The sequence below is a fragment of the Oncorhynchus clarkii genome, chromosome 23 (genome assembly GCF_045791955.1).
Source record: "Oncorhynchus clarkii lewisi isolate Uvic-CL-2024 chromosome 23, UVic_Ocla_1.0, whole genome shotgun sequence".
Taxonomy (NCBI): domain Eukaryota; kingdom Metazoa; phylum Chordata; class Actinopteri; order Salmoniformes; family Salmonidae; genus Oncorhynchus; species Oncorhynchus clarkii.
In genome coordinates, this window is record NC_092169.1 from 29,197,174 (window position 1) to 29,216,747 (window position 19,574).

Consider the following 19,574-nt stretch of genomic DNA (forward strand, 5'->3'; position numbering starts at 1 on the left):
TGGCAATTACAGCTTTGTGTCGTCTTGGGTGTCTGTATCAGCTTTGCACATCTGGATTTGGGGATTTTCTCCCATTCTTCCTTGCAGACTTAAGTTTGATGGGGAGCAGCGGTGAACAGCAATCTTCAAGTCCTTCCACATATATTTTCAATGGGATTCAAGACAGAGCTTTGGCTAGGCCACTGAAGGACTTTTACATTTTTCTGAAGCCATGTCAGTATTGCTTTGAATGTATGCTTGGGGTCTTTGTCCTGTTGGAATGTAAATCTTTGCCCCAGTCTGTTTGCTCTCTGAAACAGGTTGCGCATATTCGTCAACCATTTTCCCCTCTATCCTTACCAGTCCCCGCTGCTGAAAAGCATATCAATAGCATGATGCTGCCACCATGCTTCACGGTAGGGAGGGTATAAAGACAGGTGATGAGCTGTCTTTTTTTCAGACAGCGCGTTGCATTCTGGCCAAGGACTTGTCTCATCAGACCAATCTTTTGCCTTATGCTGTCTTTTACGTGCCTTTTTGCAAACTCCAGGTATACGGACATGTGCCTTGTTCTCAGGAGTGGCTTCCGTCTGGTCATGCTCCCATAAAGCCCAGATTGGGGAAGTGCTGTAGAGACTGTTGCCCTTCTGGCAGGTTCCCATCTCAGCCAAGGAACTCTGTAGTTCTTTCTGGTCATTAAGTTCTTGGTCACCTCCTTGACCAAGGTCCTTCCTTCCCGGTTGCTCAGTTTGGTCAGACGGCCAGCTCTAGGCAGAGTCTGGGTAGTTCCATATTTTTTTTTCTCCATTTCCTAATGATGGAGACCACTGTGCTTTTGGAAACTTTCAACACTCAAATTGTGTTATACCCCTCCCCAGATATGCCTCATCACAATTCTATTTCAGAGATCTACGGACAGTTCTTTGGAATTCATGTTAAAGTTTCTGATCTGAAATGCACTATCAATTGAATTGGCCACAGGTGGACTCCAATCAAGTTGTGACGTCCATGATTGGTCCCACTATTTGAAGTGCACCTTATGAAGACTTCATAAGCACTGCATAAATGGGTCACAAATCTGTAACTGTATTTCATGCTCCATAAGATTAAAAAAATGTGAATATAGATTATCAGTTATGCAACGTTACAAATCTTTATAGAGCATGATATAGTAATAGATGATTTGAGAAGCATCTATGTAGTGCTTATGAAACCAAAAGATGCACTTCAAATAAAGCGGGACTGGATGATCAAAGGAAAGTTAACGAACCTGAGCTCAATTTGGAGCATCATAGCAAAGGTGTGTGAATACTTCACAGTACCAGTCAAAGGTTTAGACATACTCATTCCAGGGTTTTTATTTGTACTATTTTCTACATTGTAGAATAACACTGAAGACCAAACTATGAAAAAATGCATTTGGAATCATGCAACCAAGTGTTACACAAATCAAAGTGTTACGAGATTCTTCAAAGTAGACACCCTTTGCCTTGACAGCTTTGCACAATTTTGGCATGCTCTCAACAAGCTTCATGAGGTAGTCACCTGGAATGCATTAATTAACAGGTGTATGAAACTTGCTCTCATGAGGACCGCCACAGGAAAGGAAGACGAGAGTTACCTCTGCTGCAGAGGATAAGTTCATTAAAGTTACCAACGGCAGAAATTGCAGCCCAATTTGGTGTTACTTGATGTGTCAAGTAACAGACATCTCAACACCAACTGTTCAGAAGAGACTGCGTGAATCAGGCCTTGATAGTCAAATTACTCCAACGAAACCACTACTAAAGGATACCAATAAGAAGAGACTTGCTTGGGCCAAGAAACACAAGCAATGGACATTAGATTGGTGGAAATCTGTCCTTCAGTCTGATGAGCCCAAATTTGAGATTTTTGGTTCCAACCACCATGTCTTTGTGAGACGCAGAGCAGGTGAACGGATGTTCTCCGCATGGGTGGTTCCCACTGTGAAACTGTGGAGGTGTGATGGCGCTTTGCTGGTGACATTGTCAGTGATTTTATTTAGAATTCAAGGCACACTTAACTAGCATGACTACCACAGCATTCTGCAGCGATACACCATGCCATCTGGTTTGCGCTTAGTGGGACTATCATTTGTTTTTCAACAGGACAACGACGCAACACACCTCCAGTCTGTGTAAGGGCTATTTGACCAAGGAGAGTGACGGAGCACTGCATCAGATGACCTGGCCTCAAACAATCCCCCGACCTCAACCCAATTGAATGGTTTGGGATCAGTTGGACTGCAGAGTGAAGGAAAAGCAGTCAACAAGTGCTCAGCATATGTGAGAATTCCTTCAAGACTGTTGGAAAAGCATTCCAGGTGAAGCTCATTAAGAGAATGCCAAGAGTGGCTACTTTAACAAATCAAAATATATTTTAGAATACATTTAGATTCAAACACTTTTGGTTATTTCATAGTTTTGGTGTCTTAACTATTATTCTACAATGTAAAAGTAGTAAAAATAAAAAAAAGAAACTCTTGAATGAGTAGGTGTGTCCAAACTTTTGACTGGTACTGTATGTAAAATAGATTTCTGCTAATTATTTTAAATGTGTAAAAAAAATCACTTTATCATTATGTGGTAGATGGGTGAGAAATGTAATCCATTTTGAATTCAGGCTGTACCACAAAGGAATAGTTTCTGAAGGCACTGTACCACAAATACCTCATTTGCTAAGCTCTCCATTACTCAGCCTGTATGATCTTTAGCACAGTAAACTTTATCCCAATTCTAGCTCCAAGACAGATGCATTTTTTTTTTTTAAACCTAGCGTGCTGATTTATTGGCACACTGAACCATGTTGCGCACCATAATTTAAAAACTGTGGGTAGTGCTAGAGGTTGTCACTAGTTACCACAGCAACTAAGTCAAACCCCACAATTCATCTTAAAAATATGATTCTAACCTTAAAGGAAGACCAAAAAGCAAATGTTCATGAATTTTTACAATAGTCATAATTGGCTATATCTGAATACTCCATCTTTATGCAACATTTTCCCTCCCTCTGCACTTTAACCCGTGCTAGCAATGACTTTCAAGTCTAAGGGCTAAATTCAATCAGATGGTGTCAGAGGTGGTACTGTGTTAGAGCTGTCAAATCCACATGACAATGACCACGGACAATGCGATTGTATGCAACGAAACCACCCGATTTTATAATCCCGCAGCAGCGCTATAAATTCATCCATCCTTGTGAAATTCAAACACTCGAATTAAACTGAGGCATGTTTTCGCGTTAATTTGGATGGGGGGGATTTATAGCCTAACATATATATATATATATTTTTTAAAACATTTTAGTCATTTCTATCATCGATAGAGCCTACACTTCTATCGCCGTTTTCAACTTCTAACATGGTAGAGATGATGGAATTGTTTGACACGAGCAGCTGTTCACCGATTTGTCAGCTCATACCGCAGTTACACATCCAAAACCGCCACAAAATCTGCTATGCAGATGTCGGCAAACACAGGTTAATGCTTGATCTGATTGAATCAAGCCGTAAAGCGTAGAAAAATGCTGACAGAAGAGGGGAAATTAGCTAACAATAGTAGTAATTAACGAAAATATGCATTATAGCTAATGGTCTTGAAATGATCTTAAACTGAGACACAGAATTAAATATAAAATGTATTAAGTAAAATGTACAATAGTTGGTTAGCCTATGCAACTGCTCAAATATATACTTTTTATTCCACTCTTTGAGACTGGAAATATTTTAAGTAGGTACTTTTTCTGAACATGTGAAAACATTCAAATACAAAACAAATCTTCAAGACTTGAACGTTTGGTTTAGAATGGTGATTACTCCTGTTTAGAACATCCCCCTCAGTCCACTCCGTCTCAAGCCCATGCCTCCTGAGTTACCATAGAAACCGCCGCCGCGGCCTAAAACCAACCAGGAAATAAATTCAGAAATGGCATTAAACATTGATTCAACCATTGTTGTCTGAGTGTTTTCTGAAATACAGGCAGGTGAGAGAAGAAACTTACCCATTTCAGATGCTCCACTAGCAGTTGAGTTTAAGAAGAGCTCAATGTATCGATGTTCTGGGGAACAAAAATAAATAAATTCCCTTTAAAAAAGGTTATATTTTATGGTTCATTTTGAGAGTGGGGTAATCATAACAGGGTAAAACAAAGTAGGGATCCACGTACGCATGTGATTCTTGTCCTTCGACATAGCTGAAACAGCATCTTCATGAGACCTAAACTCAACATCGGCCTCGCCTGTGGATTTCCCATTTGGTCCAAAATCGATATGAACTCGCACAGGAGTCAATGGGGAGAAGAACTAAACCAAAAAGGCACACGCATACACACCAAAGAGTAAGGGGCTGCTCTGACCACCATGATTGTATAAGTTCCAAGTTACATAATTGGACTGTCAATATTTACTTTAAAATGTGTTGACATCATTGGAAGAAGAAATGGGAGTGATTATGGGTACTAGAGAAATGTGATTCTTACATTGGCTATGTCTCCCTCAGTGGCACGGAAAGGCAGGCCCCTCATGTGTACAAAATGGCCACTATGGAAGCCGCTGTGGGAGCCACTGTGGGAGCCACTGTGGGAGCTATGATCACCTGCACCACCGTAGCCATGGCCACCTATAGCTGCAAGCCAAGCACAGAATACATTTTCCTGAGAAGGAAATGGAGGCACACCTTCAGTGTGACACTAAAAAGGAAAGAGCATATCTTACCTCTTCCTCTATCGCCCCTTATTCGGTCATCAAACATGCCATTGCCAAAACAGTAATTACTGAAGCCATTGTAGTTGTCAAAGCCGCCATAGCCTACGTAAACAGACACAAAGAATAGGGAATCAATGATAATCTTTTAGACCATTGGCCATCCTCAATCCAGTCCATTCACAAACACTAAACTGACTTCACTAACCAAAACTATTGCACATACCCCCACTGTAGCCTCCTCCACGCATTTGGTCCAAAAGTGCACCCCCCCGTCCTGGACCAGGGAAGAACCCACCTCGCTCCATCATGGGCCTGTCGTAGGGACTGGGTCTCTGCCCCATCATCCTTCTGGGGAGCTCATAGTAAGCCCGGATCTCATTCCGGCTGCTCTTAAAGATTTCTATGTACCTGAATGGGTTTAAATGCAGGTGGGGTTATGACAAGAACACTACATGGGACAATAGCCATATGGAGAACATCAGCAGACAAGACATTGTGCATGATTTCATATGGGCAACTTTATCTAAGCCAAATAGTTGGGGTCAAACAGATAGCTTTATTGTACATCTAGAGGGGCAAGGAATAATACAATTTATAAATTTTAGCAATAGCAGTAACAATATGGCACAGCTTTCACATAATCTGCTAATATTACAGCAGGTTTTGACTTTGCACTTTCATCATGATGCAGTATTAGAAGGCACTCTGACATAAATAGCCTAGTTCCCACAATTCAGCTATTAACAGCTCTATGGTGGTACTGTCATACAATATCTATTGTACTGTCAAAGCTCTCAATTCTGCAGCACTGATCTTAATTCCCTTTTCCCCCATTGCACTGCTTGACAAATAAATTCAATGGAAGACAATGCCCAGATTAAGCATGGTAACTGTCCATGTAACAAAAAATATATATTCAAAGTGTGATTTATGAATGATCATACCATCTTTAACTTATAGGAAAGATGCATGACCCCCCACCCCATATTAGTCATAAAATTAATACCCAGCCCAGACTTTCCGTCCCCACCTGTGCCCTATTCTTTCCTTGTGTTTCCCCAGTGCCTTTTCTGCTATCTCCTTTGAGGCAAACTGCACGAAGGCTTCCCCTGTGCTCCTCCCCTGGTAGTCCATCGGCAATGTTATCCCATTTGGCACGATTTTCAACCCTTTAACCCAAGGACAAATAACCCCACAAGGGGAGACATGTTAAAAGCTGCAACATTCCCATATGTACAAAAGAAAAACCCTTTCCGCTTTTATTTGACTATTTCAATGTGATATCTCTTAGTATTAGACACACCAAAAGACCCAAGAACATACTGCTGAACTTTATTCATGAACACATTGACTTCATGTTATTCAAAGAACAGTAACATCAGAGCAGCATCATGCCATCCAGAAGATGTGGTGACTTTGCATGTGGTTTTATAAACAGATATTTGTACATTTGTGTGCATGTATGTTATTGAACTATAAGAGATTGAATATCATGCTATACTAAGTCACCACATTCTTATAAAGCCAAATACGGATTTAATTATTTTGAATTGTATTTGCTTGTCATGCACTTACTTGAATGCCTGAAAACTCTAATCCAGCAATAGGCCTGTTTTTGCATTCATAGTTTAAGACATACACTTTGTTCATAGACACCTTACTAAAGCAACGCTATGTATGTACCTGCAAAGAACTGCACTATCTCCTCCTTACTGCAGCCAAAAGGAAGTCCCCGGAGACGTATCATACACCCGCTGCAGCTGTCGTAGTCAGTAGGGCCGCTGCGTTTCAACACCCAGTCCATCTCGCTACGGTTTGACTTGAAAACTACAAGACCGGACAGGAACGGCAAGGATTGACATTAAGGTCTGAAAGGTACTCGGTAGGTGGGCAAGTTTTGGGGCTTTTTTGGTTGTCCGTCATGGGTATTTTTTGGTTGCCGAAGACTATGATCACTTGCCCGAAAGTATAAAATTAACTATTTCCACAAACACATTGGGGAGAAATCAGAAATACCAGACTAGAGGTCGACCGATTAAATCGGAATGACTGATTAATTAGGGCCGATTTCAAGTTTTCATAACAATCGGAAATCTGTATTTTTGGACACCTTTAATATTCTTTATTTAACTAGGCAAGTCAGCTAAGAACACATTTTATTTTCAATGACGGCCTAGGAACGGTGGGTTAACTGCCTCGTTCAGTGGCAGAACGACAGATTTTCACCTTGTCAGCTCGGGGGATCCAATCTTGCAACATTACAGTTAACTAGTCCAACGCAATAACGACCTGCCTCTCTCTCGTTGTACTCCACAAGGAGTTCCTGTTACGCGAATGTAGTAAGCCAAGGTAAGTTTCTAGCTAGTTAAACGTATCATAATCACTAGTTAACTACACATGGTTGATGATGTTACTAGATATTATCTAGCGTGTCCTGACTAATCTGACTGAGCATACAAACATACAAGTATCGAAGTATCTGACTGAGCGGTGGTAGGCAGAAGCAGGCACGTAAACATTCATTCAAACAGCACTTTCAGGCATTTTGCCAGCAGCCCTTCGTTGTGCGTCAAGCATTGCGCTGTTTATGACTTCAAGCCTATCAACTCCCGAGATGAGGCTGGTGTAACCGAAGTGAAATGGCTAGCTAGTTAGCGCGCGCTAATAGCGTTTCAAACGTCACTCGCTCTGAGCCTTGGAGTGGTTGTTCCCCTTGCTCTGCATGGGTAACGCTGCTTCGAGGGTGGCTGTTGTCGTTGTGTTCCTGGTTCGAGCCCAGGGAGGAGCGAGGAGAGGGACGGAAGCTATACTGTTACACTGGCAATTCTAAAGTGCCTATAAGAACATCCAATAGTCAAAGGTTAATGAAATACAATTGGTATAGAGGGAAATAGTCCTATAATAACTACAACCTAAAACTTCTTACCTGGGAATATGAAGACTCATGTTAAAAGGAACCACCAGCTTTCATATGTTCTCATGTTCTGAGCAAGGAACTTAAACATTAGCTTTCTTACATAGCACATATTGCACTTTTACTTTCTTCTCCAACACTTTGTTTTTGCATTATTTAAACCAAATTATACACATTTCATTATTTATTTGAGGCTAAATTGATTTTCTTTAAGTACTATATTAAGTTAAAAGTGTTCATTCATTATTGTTGTAATTGTCATTAATCGGTATCGGCTTTTTTGGTTCTCCAATAATCGGTATCGGTGTTGAAAAATTATAAATCGGTCGACCTCTAGACCAGACTACTGAAATACTTTATATTTTGGTTATCATCAGTAAAATATAATAATAAATCACCTGCCCAATGGGGCAACCTCTGAGCAGGCGCAACTTGCGCAACTGCTCAGGTCACTTGTCCCGGACAACCCTTCATGTCAATCCTTGAGCGGGCAACATCGGTCATAATATACTGAATAACAACTAGCTGACTGATTGATAAGTCTAAATGTGACGACAGACAGATTAGAGATCTGTCAGACAAAATACCTTCAATATAGCGATGACCCATGTGTTTCCTATCCTTTGCTATGGCTTTTTTAAAATCCTCTGCTGATTTCAGCTCCACGAAAGCTTCTCCACTGGGCCTTCCTTCTTTGGAAAACGTGAAGCACACTCCATTCACTTTCCCGACGATGTTACAATCTGCAAGATACACAAGATTAACTTCATTTGAGCCTTCTTCATTGAGCCTTCATTCTTCCAGCCAGGTGCAAACAAACGATAAAGTGACTATTGAATGCCACCACATTCAGTTTTATGAACGAGGCCTACTCACCAGAGAAGAACCCTGCCACCTCTTCCTGGGTGCAGGACCAAGGCAAGCCACGAATTCTCACCACATACCCATCATCATTCACAGACATAGTCTCTTCCTCTGGACCATGGTTAAAAAGGGCAATACAAGTCTTCATTAACGTTAGCAATATTGTGCATAAAACTTACAACCTTACTAAAGTACTAGCTAGGCCTACATGTGGAATTAGATTTCCTAGTAGTAACATGAGCTAGCTAACGTTAATTGTTAACTAGTTAAACCAGCTAATGTTAGTTGTTTGCCTCAAGGTCGATTGCATCTTCTTGGGACTTTGGCGAACCTCGCAATTATTGACTAGTTTAACTTAACTAGCTACAAGGTTACCGGTCTTTTTTTTTGACTATACAAGTCTTGATAGTTAACGTTAGCTAGAATGAAATCAGAGAGATTCATTTCTCACTCAAGCGCTGTTAATTGGGTTCTGTCATTATAGATGTCCTTGATAGTTTACTGACTCTGTGACTAAAACACCAATTTCCATAAACTATCCAGATAGATAATGGTATGTTTTCGACAATACATTATTAGCTATCTAGCTAGCCAGTCTTGTTCCGGAGTAGACGCTAAATAACGTTAGCTAGCTAGCCAACTCTTGCTAAGCTAGGACATCGCAACGGTCAAACGGTCTAGGTCAGAAAACAAAACTGTCCATCCAGTTCCGAAAATATATCCATTCCAAAGCGAACAAAAAAAGCATTATATATTTCAATAGGAAGCCACACAAATTTTGGGAATAAAATGATAAAACGCGTCTTACAATTTATTTTCCCCGGTCTCAGTTCTTCTCAGGTGACAGGGAGTTCCGCAGCAGGTAATGTCGCGAGAACATAAAACCTCTTCTACCAACAGCCGCCCTCTAGCAGTTTCTAAACGCAGAGGCGCAACATCGCGAGACTTCTGGGAACGCTTACCAAATTTACCAAAGGCCCAGATTCACAAAACGTTCTTAATTGCAATTTTCCCTTAACTATACACTTAAGAAGAAAGTTAAGCAAAGTTGCTATTCCTCAAAAAGGTTATTGGAAATGTTCTTATGTTTCTCCTTAAACTAAAAATTAAGAAGAAATTAGATTATTGAAAATAAAATGATTAATTCCAAGAAAGCTAAACCCTTGTCTTAATAAGCTTCTTAAGTTTTTGCGTAAGAAGTGTTTTGTGAATCTGGGCCCAGGTCGGGAGTTGTAGTTTGAGAAGTCAATAAGAGATGTGAAAAATTATTAATTAGTTGTTACTTTTCACTAAATCTAAAGGCACAACCTAGATTCGAGCCAATGTCTTAAGTAGTTGAACATGTTATTACTCCAACCTCGTTAAAGCGACAAACTGCCAAGTTTTCATTCTCGTCAAAAACAACTCTTATATCGAAGGAGTGACTTTAATTTGATGACTTGCACATGCGCAGTTCGGCGCGAAACGACCGTTGGACCCGATGACGTGTTTTAACGAATGTTATTTTTTTAATATAAACAAAATCAATACAAAAAGTACATGGGGGAACACAAGAATATAGAAAGAATATAGAAAGGACAATTGGGCTAGGGGGTACAATATCACATTACACAAGGACCTTAAGGGACATACACACACTTAGACATAACAGCTTTTTTGTTGGTAGAATATTTAATTGTCTTAAAATTTGGTTCAATTTATTTTGTAAGGTAAGAAAATGTGTTTTATTTGGACATTTACATTTGTGAATATGACATTTGGCCAAAATAATAATTAAATTAATTACCTAGAATTGTTTCATATTGGCACTCCCCAGTAGGCGCAGTTCTCCATAGGAATTAATAGAATTCTACAGTATTTCAATTAGAATATTTGAATGACAAATTTACATGTATTTAGGTATATGTTTGTTATAATGGGGACAGTACTTTTTCATGTTTTATTTTTATGTTTAGATCACAATATGTAAAATTATGCATTAAGGTATCTGTAATAGAATACATGTGGCAAAAATGTATGTAGACATTAATACATACATTTCTATAGCCTCCAAAATATATATATTTTTACAGCGGTGAGGGAGTGCCAAAATGGAGGCATGGTGGCTTTAATACAGTGCCACCATCTAGTGTATATATAAATAATTGACCGCAAAGGCTGTTGAAGAATGGTGCGCACACGGTTTTGGGGAAATGTGTCTTTCAGTACAAACCTTCACATAACCTAGCAAATGTGGAATCAAACTGAACGCACCCCTGTTTAAGATGGGTTCCTCTCCTTGTGATTTTGAAAAAATAAATAAAAATGAACCCAGGGCAGATGCGCACCGAGAGATAGCTACACCTGTCCGTTTCTATGAAATCAATTAAATATCGTATTCATCTGCACTACCTAAAAAGACAGACGAGCAATATTTCAAGGTGGGCCTATTCTATTGGGGAGATTGTCTAGCCAAGCCAGCACTATCAAGTGAGTGCAGACAAAGGAAAGGAGAAAAGGAGAGGAAGCAATGGACTTCAGACTTTTGGGATGATACACCCACTGGTTAAAGTCCATTTGGAGGCGTGCAACTGTTAAACTTCTGCACTTCTCACTGGGAAATCAGCATAGGCCACTCTAATAAGTAATGGAGATTCCAGTATTCATTGTTGATGCATTTACCAATTTACCTTTCAAAGGAAATCCTGCAGCAGTTTGTCCCCTTTTACATGCAAGTATACTTTCTTTATACATAATTACATCTTATTACATATTTTCATGTATTGCTGAATAATCAACATTAGTATTTGCTTTAAGTTATCTAACCAGTAATCATGCAAAAAAATACTGTTGACTGTACTCAACCAAACAGGAATTGCAGGATGCTATGTACCAGAAAATTGCTGCTGAGATGAACCTGTCAGAGACTGCTTCATCATAAGGCTAAATTCAAAAGATGACTTCAGCTCAGGTATCTTTTTCGAGACATTCTGAAATAGAGTTGAAACTGTACTCTATTTCTGTGCAGAAGTTTTCCAAATCTGCCATCTGGTGGTACTCTATTTTATTGCAATTAACCAAGAGGGGTGATTGATGCCAATGAGAGTATATGGGACTCAGGAAAGAAAAGGTAAATCAACTCATCACAACATCCTGAGATTACTGACATGGGAACTTGTATGTATTTTGGTATGTGTTGTATTGAAGGAGCACGCTTCCGCTTGCGTTGGTTCAGCCCCACCAATGAGGTTCCTCTGTGTGGACATGCCACCCTAGCTTCAGCTGCTGTACTGTTTTACAAAAAAAGTAAGAATGACTGTCACATAACAGTATCTCACATGTAAGCAAGTGAATGGCAACTAGTACAAACATATAGTGCAATTCAATTGTTTCTATCCCACAATTCCCTTCCTAAAGAAAATGTCAACGCAACAGTGGTATTTGAGACTTTGAGTGGAGAGCTGTATGTGCAACAAAAGGGGGAATCTATAGTGATGGATTTCCCTCTGAACAAACCTACTCCGCTGGTAGGTGATGAAATCAATGTGGCACATTTATGTTCAACATATATATACACTGTACACGTTATAAGTTTTGCATAAAAGCCTTTGCAAATTAATGTAACTTCAGAATTGAAACTTCATATCCACAGGGTCTCAATGAATTTAAAGACATAGTTAATGTAAGTACATCATCCTTCTTACCACTGTTTCTATAATTTATGGTGAAGAATTAAGATCATGTCCATCAGTCTGAATATGTATGCGCAGGCTGCTGTGGGAGACCAGCCGGTTCGAGAAGTGTGCCTCTGTGGCACCACCAAAAAGCTAATGGTGCGCCTTGCTGACACTTGTGACAGGTAAAAAAGTAAACACCTTACTTTATACATTATCACTGGTGCTGGGAAACAGGATGGAATGGCAAACTTCACTTGAAAGGGATTGAAAAAGTGACTGTTTGGTTTTTAGGTCAGTGCTCACATCCCTGCAGCCAGACCCAGCAGTTCTTCTCCGTGTAAACACTGGAGGAAGGGTTAGGGGTCTGATTGTCACCATAATTGGAGCCCCTGGCTGTCAGCCTGGCTATGACTTCTACTCCAGAAACTTCTCCCCCTGGTTTGGGATTCCTGAGGACCCTGTGACTGGTAAGTACAGCGGACATTGGCAAGTCTTTTCTGTAGTCTTTTAGAAAGTTTAATTTGGTTTGTTTTTACATCATTGCAGGCTCTGCACATACTGTCCTTGCAGGCTACTGGTCTGAGAAACTGGGCAAGAAAAAGATGCTGGGTGGGTAACAGTGGAGGCTGCTAAGGGGAGGACGGCTCATGACAACAGCTGGAACCGCACAAATGGAATGGCATCAAACACGTGGAAACCATGTGATTGATACCATTCCACTTACTCCGCTCCAGCCATTACCACAAGCCCGTTCTCCCCAATTAAGGTGCCACCAACCTTCTGCGGTGGGTAATGTAAACAGCATTACAACATGGAGTTCAAATTCCATTGCACAGAACCCAATCAATTTACAGATATTGATGGACAGGTACATCTAGAGTAAAATAAATCCAATAAATAAATAATGTATACATCATTCAAAGAACTACCACACTGCATTCTCCTCCTGTGTGACAGCCTATCAGTGCTCCAGTCGTGGAGGGGAGTTGGAGCTGGAACTACGGGATGATGGCAGACTGAATATCGCTGGCCAGGCTGTAACCGTCCTGCAAGGGATTCTAACTGTGTAGAGGCTATACTGTTCACGTCGACCTAGCCAAATAATCTGTAGACCTAGCTGTGGCTACAGATTGAGTTTGAGATTAACAATTTGATACAATGGAATAGTCATTTAACAGATGCTCTTATCCAGAGCGATTTACAGGTTTGGGTTAAGTGCCATGCCAAGGGCACAGGCAGACTTTTCACCATGTTGGCTCAGGATTCGAACCAGCGACTTTTCAGTTACTGACCCAACGGTCTTTAACCGCTAGTCTACCTGCCGCTCTAGTGAACACTCAGCATACAATCCTCACCATTTGTATTTGGACAATAATCTTAAATTAAAATTTAGGCTCTATAGCCCAGCATTTTGGATTCGAGATCAAGTTTTGAGTAGGAGGCGAGAATACAGAATGTCACTCAATGTGAGGGTATTTTCATACATATTGGTTGCAACACTATATACACAGAGCGTTGCCATTCTTAAAATTACTTATTTTGGTGTTCAAACTTTTGTTCATGTCTTATCTAAACTCTGGCACTGCAACATAAGCATGAGGAAGTGTATTGCTGGTTAGGGTAAATTTCTGAAAACCAAGTGAAATCGCAAAAAAAGAAAGTGTCTGTAACCTCCTGTTCTCTACATGTGACCCCATGTCTGGACTCCAAAATGCAGATTTGGTTCCAATAAAGAAAACTTCTCATTTAATGAGACAAAAGCCCTTCATGAATCGTGTCCCCCCATTTGAAGTCAGAATTAGAATTTATGCTTCATTTTCCAAATACATATGGTGAGGACTATATTTCAACAGTCTGGAATTTTACTGACAGGGACACAAGGGAAACAAATGTACAACACTTAAAATGATTTATTCACATAGAAATTTTCAAAATGAACATCAATATAACAAGTAAAAGCTCGACAATCAGCACTGGCTCAGAAACAAGACTAATGACCAATCTTAATCTAACGGAGGTCTGTGAGGCAATGTCTGAGCAATTGCTACATAGCAGATTTAGTGTAAATCAACTTTCGAATGGTCACATTCTGTTGTAATAAAAATCATTAAAACAATAACACCACAAACATAGCTGCCATGGATTCTTGTTAAAACATGAATTAAAAAATATATAGCGTATTATCAACTATTTCAAGTAATCAATATTGAGGAATCGATACATTGCTTGATCAGTCTAAAGGCTGATTTCCCGATGGTGAGTGGAGGAAAGGCAATGTTCTACATCAGATGTCCCGTCACAGGTGCATGGTGGGTAATACCTCATGGGCTGCTGGAGGGAGCTGGAAGACGTGGGCCAGTTAAAACAAACACCCTGAGTGGATTGAACAGTAATCATTATCAATCATCAAACAACAACTTAAACCTGTAAAACATTGTTTAAACCTGTAAAACACTGATGTCTACTGCCATTGGCCTGGGGGATAGGTTTATGACAGTCATAAATACCTCTTCCCTCCCTTCTCTCTCTACCCTACTGAGGTTACATTTGCAAAACCCTTGGTTAACAGAGATTCTGGGAACATCAGAAGGTGGGGGGAAATTAACTATATTCTGGTAATCCGACCAATGGAACATATGCGGTGGTACTTAATGAATATGATGTCAGTTCGGTTGTCATCTGAGACATTCTCATCAATGATCAGATGACAAACTCTACAGTGGAAAGTCTACACAGTTATCGGATTCACATGGAATTGTTGTTCAATTTAAATGTTTGAATATGAAATTACTCGTGATGGGATGAAATGTGATTTTAGCTTCTAAAATGTGAGATTTGGGTTTTCATAAAATAGGGCTCTGTTCAATCCGTGGCCCGCCCCTGTGAAGGGACATGGGCTATAAAAAAATACTTTTCAAATACGCCCTCCTCTCCCTTCCTATATAAGCCCTTGACGTCAATGTAACCTCCTGTTCCGAGGATGTAGGACGACGGTCCTATGTCAGAATGGTTCAGATAATAACTACAGAACGAAGCCAACATCAGCGTGAGCTTTGGTTGCGAATGGTATGAACTTTGAACTCTTATTCACTACAGAAGTGATACCTCCTAGCCGTTGAGATAGCAACAGAAGATGCAACGATGGTTAGGAAGGAACAGAGAGTATCCTGTCTATCACCTAACGACGTTACTACAACGTATCCAATTGACAACCAGAGACATTCTTCAAAGGACTCGGTTTGGCAACACGGCCTTCCATCTACCACCAACCTACCGAAGAGCAGCTCAGAGTAAATATTTATTGCATTTTCCTTTTCCAAATGGGCGGTAATTTAGAATGCATCAGATACTGTATTTACGATAGCACAGCTTCTCCCTGTGTCCCTCAGTCTTCCCACTCTTTCACTCAAACCCAGCCCTTTTCCTTTGTGTAACAAGCTGTCATATCTGTTCCGCCCGCTAGAGACGTTTTCCTTTATGACGTCATTTGTAATCAAGATAACAGCTCTATAAATATTATTTTGTGGTGCCCGACTCTCTAGTTAATTACATTTACATGATTAGCTCAATCAGGTAATATTAATTACGGATTAAAAAAAATATAGAATAGCATGTCATATCACTTAATCTGGCATAGCCAAAGACACGACACTATACAACAAACATTATAGCACCTCCACAGCATCCATTCACCACTTTATTTCTCTCAGCCATGGTTAAGGCCATACTGGGCAGTGTAAAGGATATCATGCTCTCCTGTGTGAGGTGGTTGAGGAGTTTTTCCAGGGGGGCGTAGCGGCGCAGGGTGGGGGCCGAGCCCACCATGAGGAGCTTATGTTTAGCTCTTGTGATGGCCACGTTCAGCCTCCTCCAGTCCTTCAGCAGCTCACCCAGCTGGCAACAGACGAGGTCTCACACAGATCAAAAATGTCATGACACATACAATATGTCCAATTTATATACAAATAACTAATGTTGAAATTTGCAGAGAATCTATTTTAACTATCCATCCAATTTTGAGGTACTTTGACAAAGGTCAAGATCTCAAGAGACATGGTCGGTTTAAGGTCAACTCACATTGCCTTCTAGGTGACTCCTGACAAAGGAAACAATGATGACGCTCTTGTCGCGGCCCTGGTACTTGTCCACAGTGTTGACCTCCACAGTGCTGAAGGCTGGCCCGGCTAGTAGGCCTGAGATGGCCTTCAGTTGTTGTCTGTAGGGAGCAATGACCCCGATGTCACTGGCCCTGCACCCAGCCTAGTAGAACACAAGGGTATAATTAAGCAATAAGGCCTGAGGGGATGTGGTATATGGCCAACGTACCACAGCTAAGGGCTGTTCTTATCCACAACATAACACAGAGTGCTAGGACACAGCCCTTACCGTGGTATATTGGCCATTTATATCACAAATCCGAGGTGCCTTATTGCCATTATAAATTGGTTACCAACGTAATTAGAGCGGTAAAAATAAATGTTTGGTCATACCCATGGTATACGATCTAATATAACATGGCTTTCAGACAATCAGCATTCAGGGCTTGAACCACCCAGTTAATAACAGGTTAGTTATTGTATATGTATCAATGCAGAGCAATCACAAAACAGAGCACTGAGTGACATTTTGAACCAAAGAGGTGGGGGGGAACAAAGACAGTTCTGCTGTTCTAACACAGTACATACAATCTCTGTCATTGCTGTGAGTCCAAGTAAATCGGATTAATTAATTGAAATGTGTGCATTTCGTTTGACTTTCATTGAAGCTCCCACCTTCAATAGCAGACTGACTATGCCGTGCACCAGAGCAGCTTCTGTCTGGTTGCTGATTCCCCCCTGGTCAACCGTCTCCAGGGCTGGAACCTGTCAGTCAGAGCAGCAGTGAGGCACTCAAAGAAGAGGCATGCATATACAGGTCGAATAACATACAAAGGTCCAACAACACCGTTACACAGGTCAAACAAGCCACACTTAAATGCTTATTTAGTTTTGTGGCATCATGTAAAATATAGTAAATCAAAATAAAGAGTATTGTAAGAATAATATTGGCGCAAGAGACTGACCTGGGTGGTGTCCAGGAAGCAGACAGGGTTGAGAGGCTCCAGAGCTGCCTGGACCCAAGCCAGGTCCTCCGGCCGGCCCAGACTTAGCTCCAGCTCCCTCTGGACAGAGCCGTGGGAGGGCAGGGTCAGCATGGCGCTGGCAGTCCTCTCTGAGCCACACTCCAGCCTCCCTCCGTACATCAGAGTGTTACTTAGGGACATGATTTTACTGTGGAGGCCACCATGAAATTAGTGTAAAAACGTTGGGTGTGACGAAAGGAAACAGTAACCATTGAGAAAAATAGATAAACAATAGAAAAACAAATTGATGCTGAAATAAATGTTTTAAATAGTTGACATGATTTTGTTAAGAATAACCCACCTATTCATCCTGTACTGGACGTTCAGCTGGACTACAGCCTCACTTTTACGCTCGAGACGCTTGAATAGACTCTCGTCCATACCCAACAACCTGATGACGACTTGAAACATTAGAAATGGAGAGCAAACCCTACTCAAAAAGTCCACACTCTTATTGTATGTTTGGTTTCATCGATCCTGAGAGGTGGGGTCGGTGGTGGTTGTAGAGATGTGTCTACTAGGGCTGGGAATTGCCAGGGACCTCAGGATATGATATTATATGTTGCCGTTAGAATCGCAATACATATTGCGATTCAATACTGTGATTTTTCTATGTCATAGAAATAAAACAAATTGTGCTGAAAACAAATTGTCGCCCTATTTAAAAAGATGGAGAACAAGCTATGAAGGGCAAATATTAGCATTTTGGTGAAGCTAGAGCAAAAATAATATTGCAATCTTGTCAAAACGATAACATCCCGGTGTAACTTTATAAATTTTTGACCCCATCACTAGAATCTACTCACCTAGCCTCTCTGTTCTGGACAATGGGGGGCAGCTGTTGGTGGTCCCCCACCAGGACAAAGCGCTGGGCATAGAACAGGGGCCCAAGGCACACTGGCTGACTGATCTGGGACGCCTCGTCCACAATACAAAAGTCAAAACGACGACGGGAGAAAATGGGGTGCTTTACACCCATGCACGTGGTGGCCACCACCAGCTATGGAGAGATGGGAGGGGTTATTACATAAACGTTTTTGTATGATAACTGTAGTCTCTCAATGGTTGTGTTCTGCCATCTTGTGAGAGTCCATTTGAACAATTGTAGATCATGCGATAGGGCTGTGGCAGTCATACAATTGTCAGCAGGTGATTGTCAAGCAAATAACTGCCTGTCTCACAGTAATTGACAGTTAATTAACAAACACATTCAGGATCTCCTGGCTTCCACCCATAGCCTACAAGCCACTGATGCAGACCTTTGGAAAATCTACATTTAAAAGGTCTAACAAATCCAAGTAATCACAATAAATCCATTATTTCTTTTAGATAGGCCTAAAGAAACATGAAGAAAATGTAGTCGATTTCAGAACAGAATAGCATACTCAGTTGTCCTTATGTTAGGCCCGGATCTGGCTATGCCATATAGCTGTGGGCTACACTAGTTCATTTAGCAGACAAGACTTGCTTACAATTCCGTGTCATTATTTTATAGTATGAAGAATACTAAAGGAAAAGGATAAAAGAAATACTTACGTGAGAATGCTATTCATTGACTATAGCTCAGCGTTCAACACCATAGTGCCCTCAAAGCTCATCACTAAGCTAAGGACCCTGGGACTAAACACCTCCCTCTGCAACTGGATCCTGACGGGATGCCCCCAGGTGATAAGGGTAGGTAACAACACATCTGCCACGCTGATCCTCAACACGGGGGCCCCTCAGGGGTGCCTGCTCAGTCCCCTCAAGTACTCCCTGTTCACCCGTGACTGCATGGCCAGGCACGACACCATCATTAAGTTTGCCGATGACAACAGTGGTAGGCCTGAACATTGACAACGATGAGACAGCCAATAGGGAGGGGGTGTGAGACCTGGCCACGTGGTCCCAGGACAACAACCTCTCCCTCAACGTGATCAAGACGAAGGAGATGATTGCGGAGGACCGAAGGAGGACCGAGCACACCCCCATTCGCATTGACGGAGCTGTAGTGGAGCAGGTTGAGAGCTTCAAGTTCCTTGGCGTCCACATCACCAAACCATCATGGTCCAAACACAACAAAACAGTTGTGAAGAGGGCACGACAAAGCCTATTTCCCCTCAGGAGAATGAAAATAGATCTACAGCTGCAACATCGAGAGCTGACTGGATGCATCACTGCCTGGTATGACAACTGCCCGGCCTCCGACTGCAAGGCACTACAGAGGGTAGTGCGTACAGCCCAGTACATCACTTGGGCCAAGCTTCCTGCCATCCAGGACCTCTATTCCGAGCGGCATCAGAGGAAGGCCCTAAAAATTGCCAAAGAAAATTGCCA

The 19,574-nt window shown here is 41.3% G+C and overlaps 3 protein-coding genes across 4 annotated transcripts in view; 1 reads left to right on the forward strand and 2 right to left on the reverse strand.

Annotated features, from left to right (window-relative positions):
- Positions 1–3,626: 3,626 nt before the first annotated feature.
- LOC139381667 (heterogeneous nuclear ribonucleoprotein H3 (2H9)) lies at positions 3,627–9,426 on the reverse strand. Its single transcript, XM_071125353.1, has 11 exons — positions 9,289–9,426; positions 8,493–8,591; positions 8,204–8,359; positions 6,386–6,529; positions 5,733–5,871; positions 4,926–5,110; positions 4,712–4,804; positions 4,477–4,622; positions 4,165–4,300; positions 4,000–4,056; positions 3,627–3,894 (listed from the first exon to the last, which is right to left on the reverse strand). Exons 2-11 carry the CDS (start codon positions 8,578–8,580, stop codon positions 3,821–3,823), a joined length of 1,218 nt encoding a protein of 405 aa, XP_070981454.1. The 5' UTR covers positions 8,581–8,591; positions 9,289–9,426; the 3' UTR covers positions 3,627–3,820.
- A 1,616-nt stretch (positions 9,427–11,042) lies between these two features.
- Positions 11,043–14,264, forward strand: LOC139381234 (phenazine biosynthesis-like domain-containing protein). Its single transcript, XM_071124698.1, is given in 10 exon segments — positions 11,043–11,190; positions 11,332–11,386; positions 11,389–11,430; positions 11,667–11,765; positions 11,877–11,986; positions 12,112–12,141; positions 12,230–12,318; positions 12,428–12,603; positions 12,683–12,745; positions 13,094–14,264. Coding segments are annotated over 10 exon segments (861 nt in total). The 5' UTR covers positions 11,043–11,106; the 3' UTR covers positions 13,207–14,264.
- LOC139381233 (DNA replication helicase/nuclease 2) overlaps positions 14,261–19,574 on the reverse strand; it is a 36,801-nt gene continuing 31,487 nt past the window's right edge. The window contains exons 17-23 of one of the 2 annotated variants that reach the window (XM_071124697.1): positions 18,065–18,258; positions 17,560–17,649; positions 17,199–17,406; positions 16,909–16,998; positions 16,214–16,396; positions 15,884–16,030; positions 14,261–14,486 (exon numbers count right to left, since the gene is read on the reverse strand). In XM_071124697.1, the coding sequence (XP_070980798.1) occupies positions 14,433–14,486; positions 15,884–16,030; positions 16,214–16,396; positions 16,909–16,998; positions 17,199–17,406; positions 17,560–17,649; positions 18,065–18,258 (966 nt within the window). In that variant the 3' untranslated portion in view covers positions 14,261–14,432. Of the gene's footprint in view, positions 14,487–15,656; positions 16,031–16,213; positions 16,397–16,908; positions 16,999–17,198; positions 17,407–17,559; positions 17,650–18,064; positions 18,259–19,574 lie in introns of those variants that run through there. The other variant, XM_071124696.1, reaches the window with a different exon arrangement.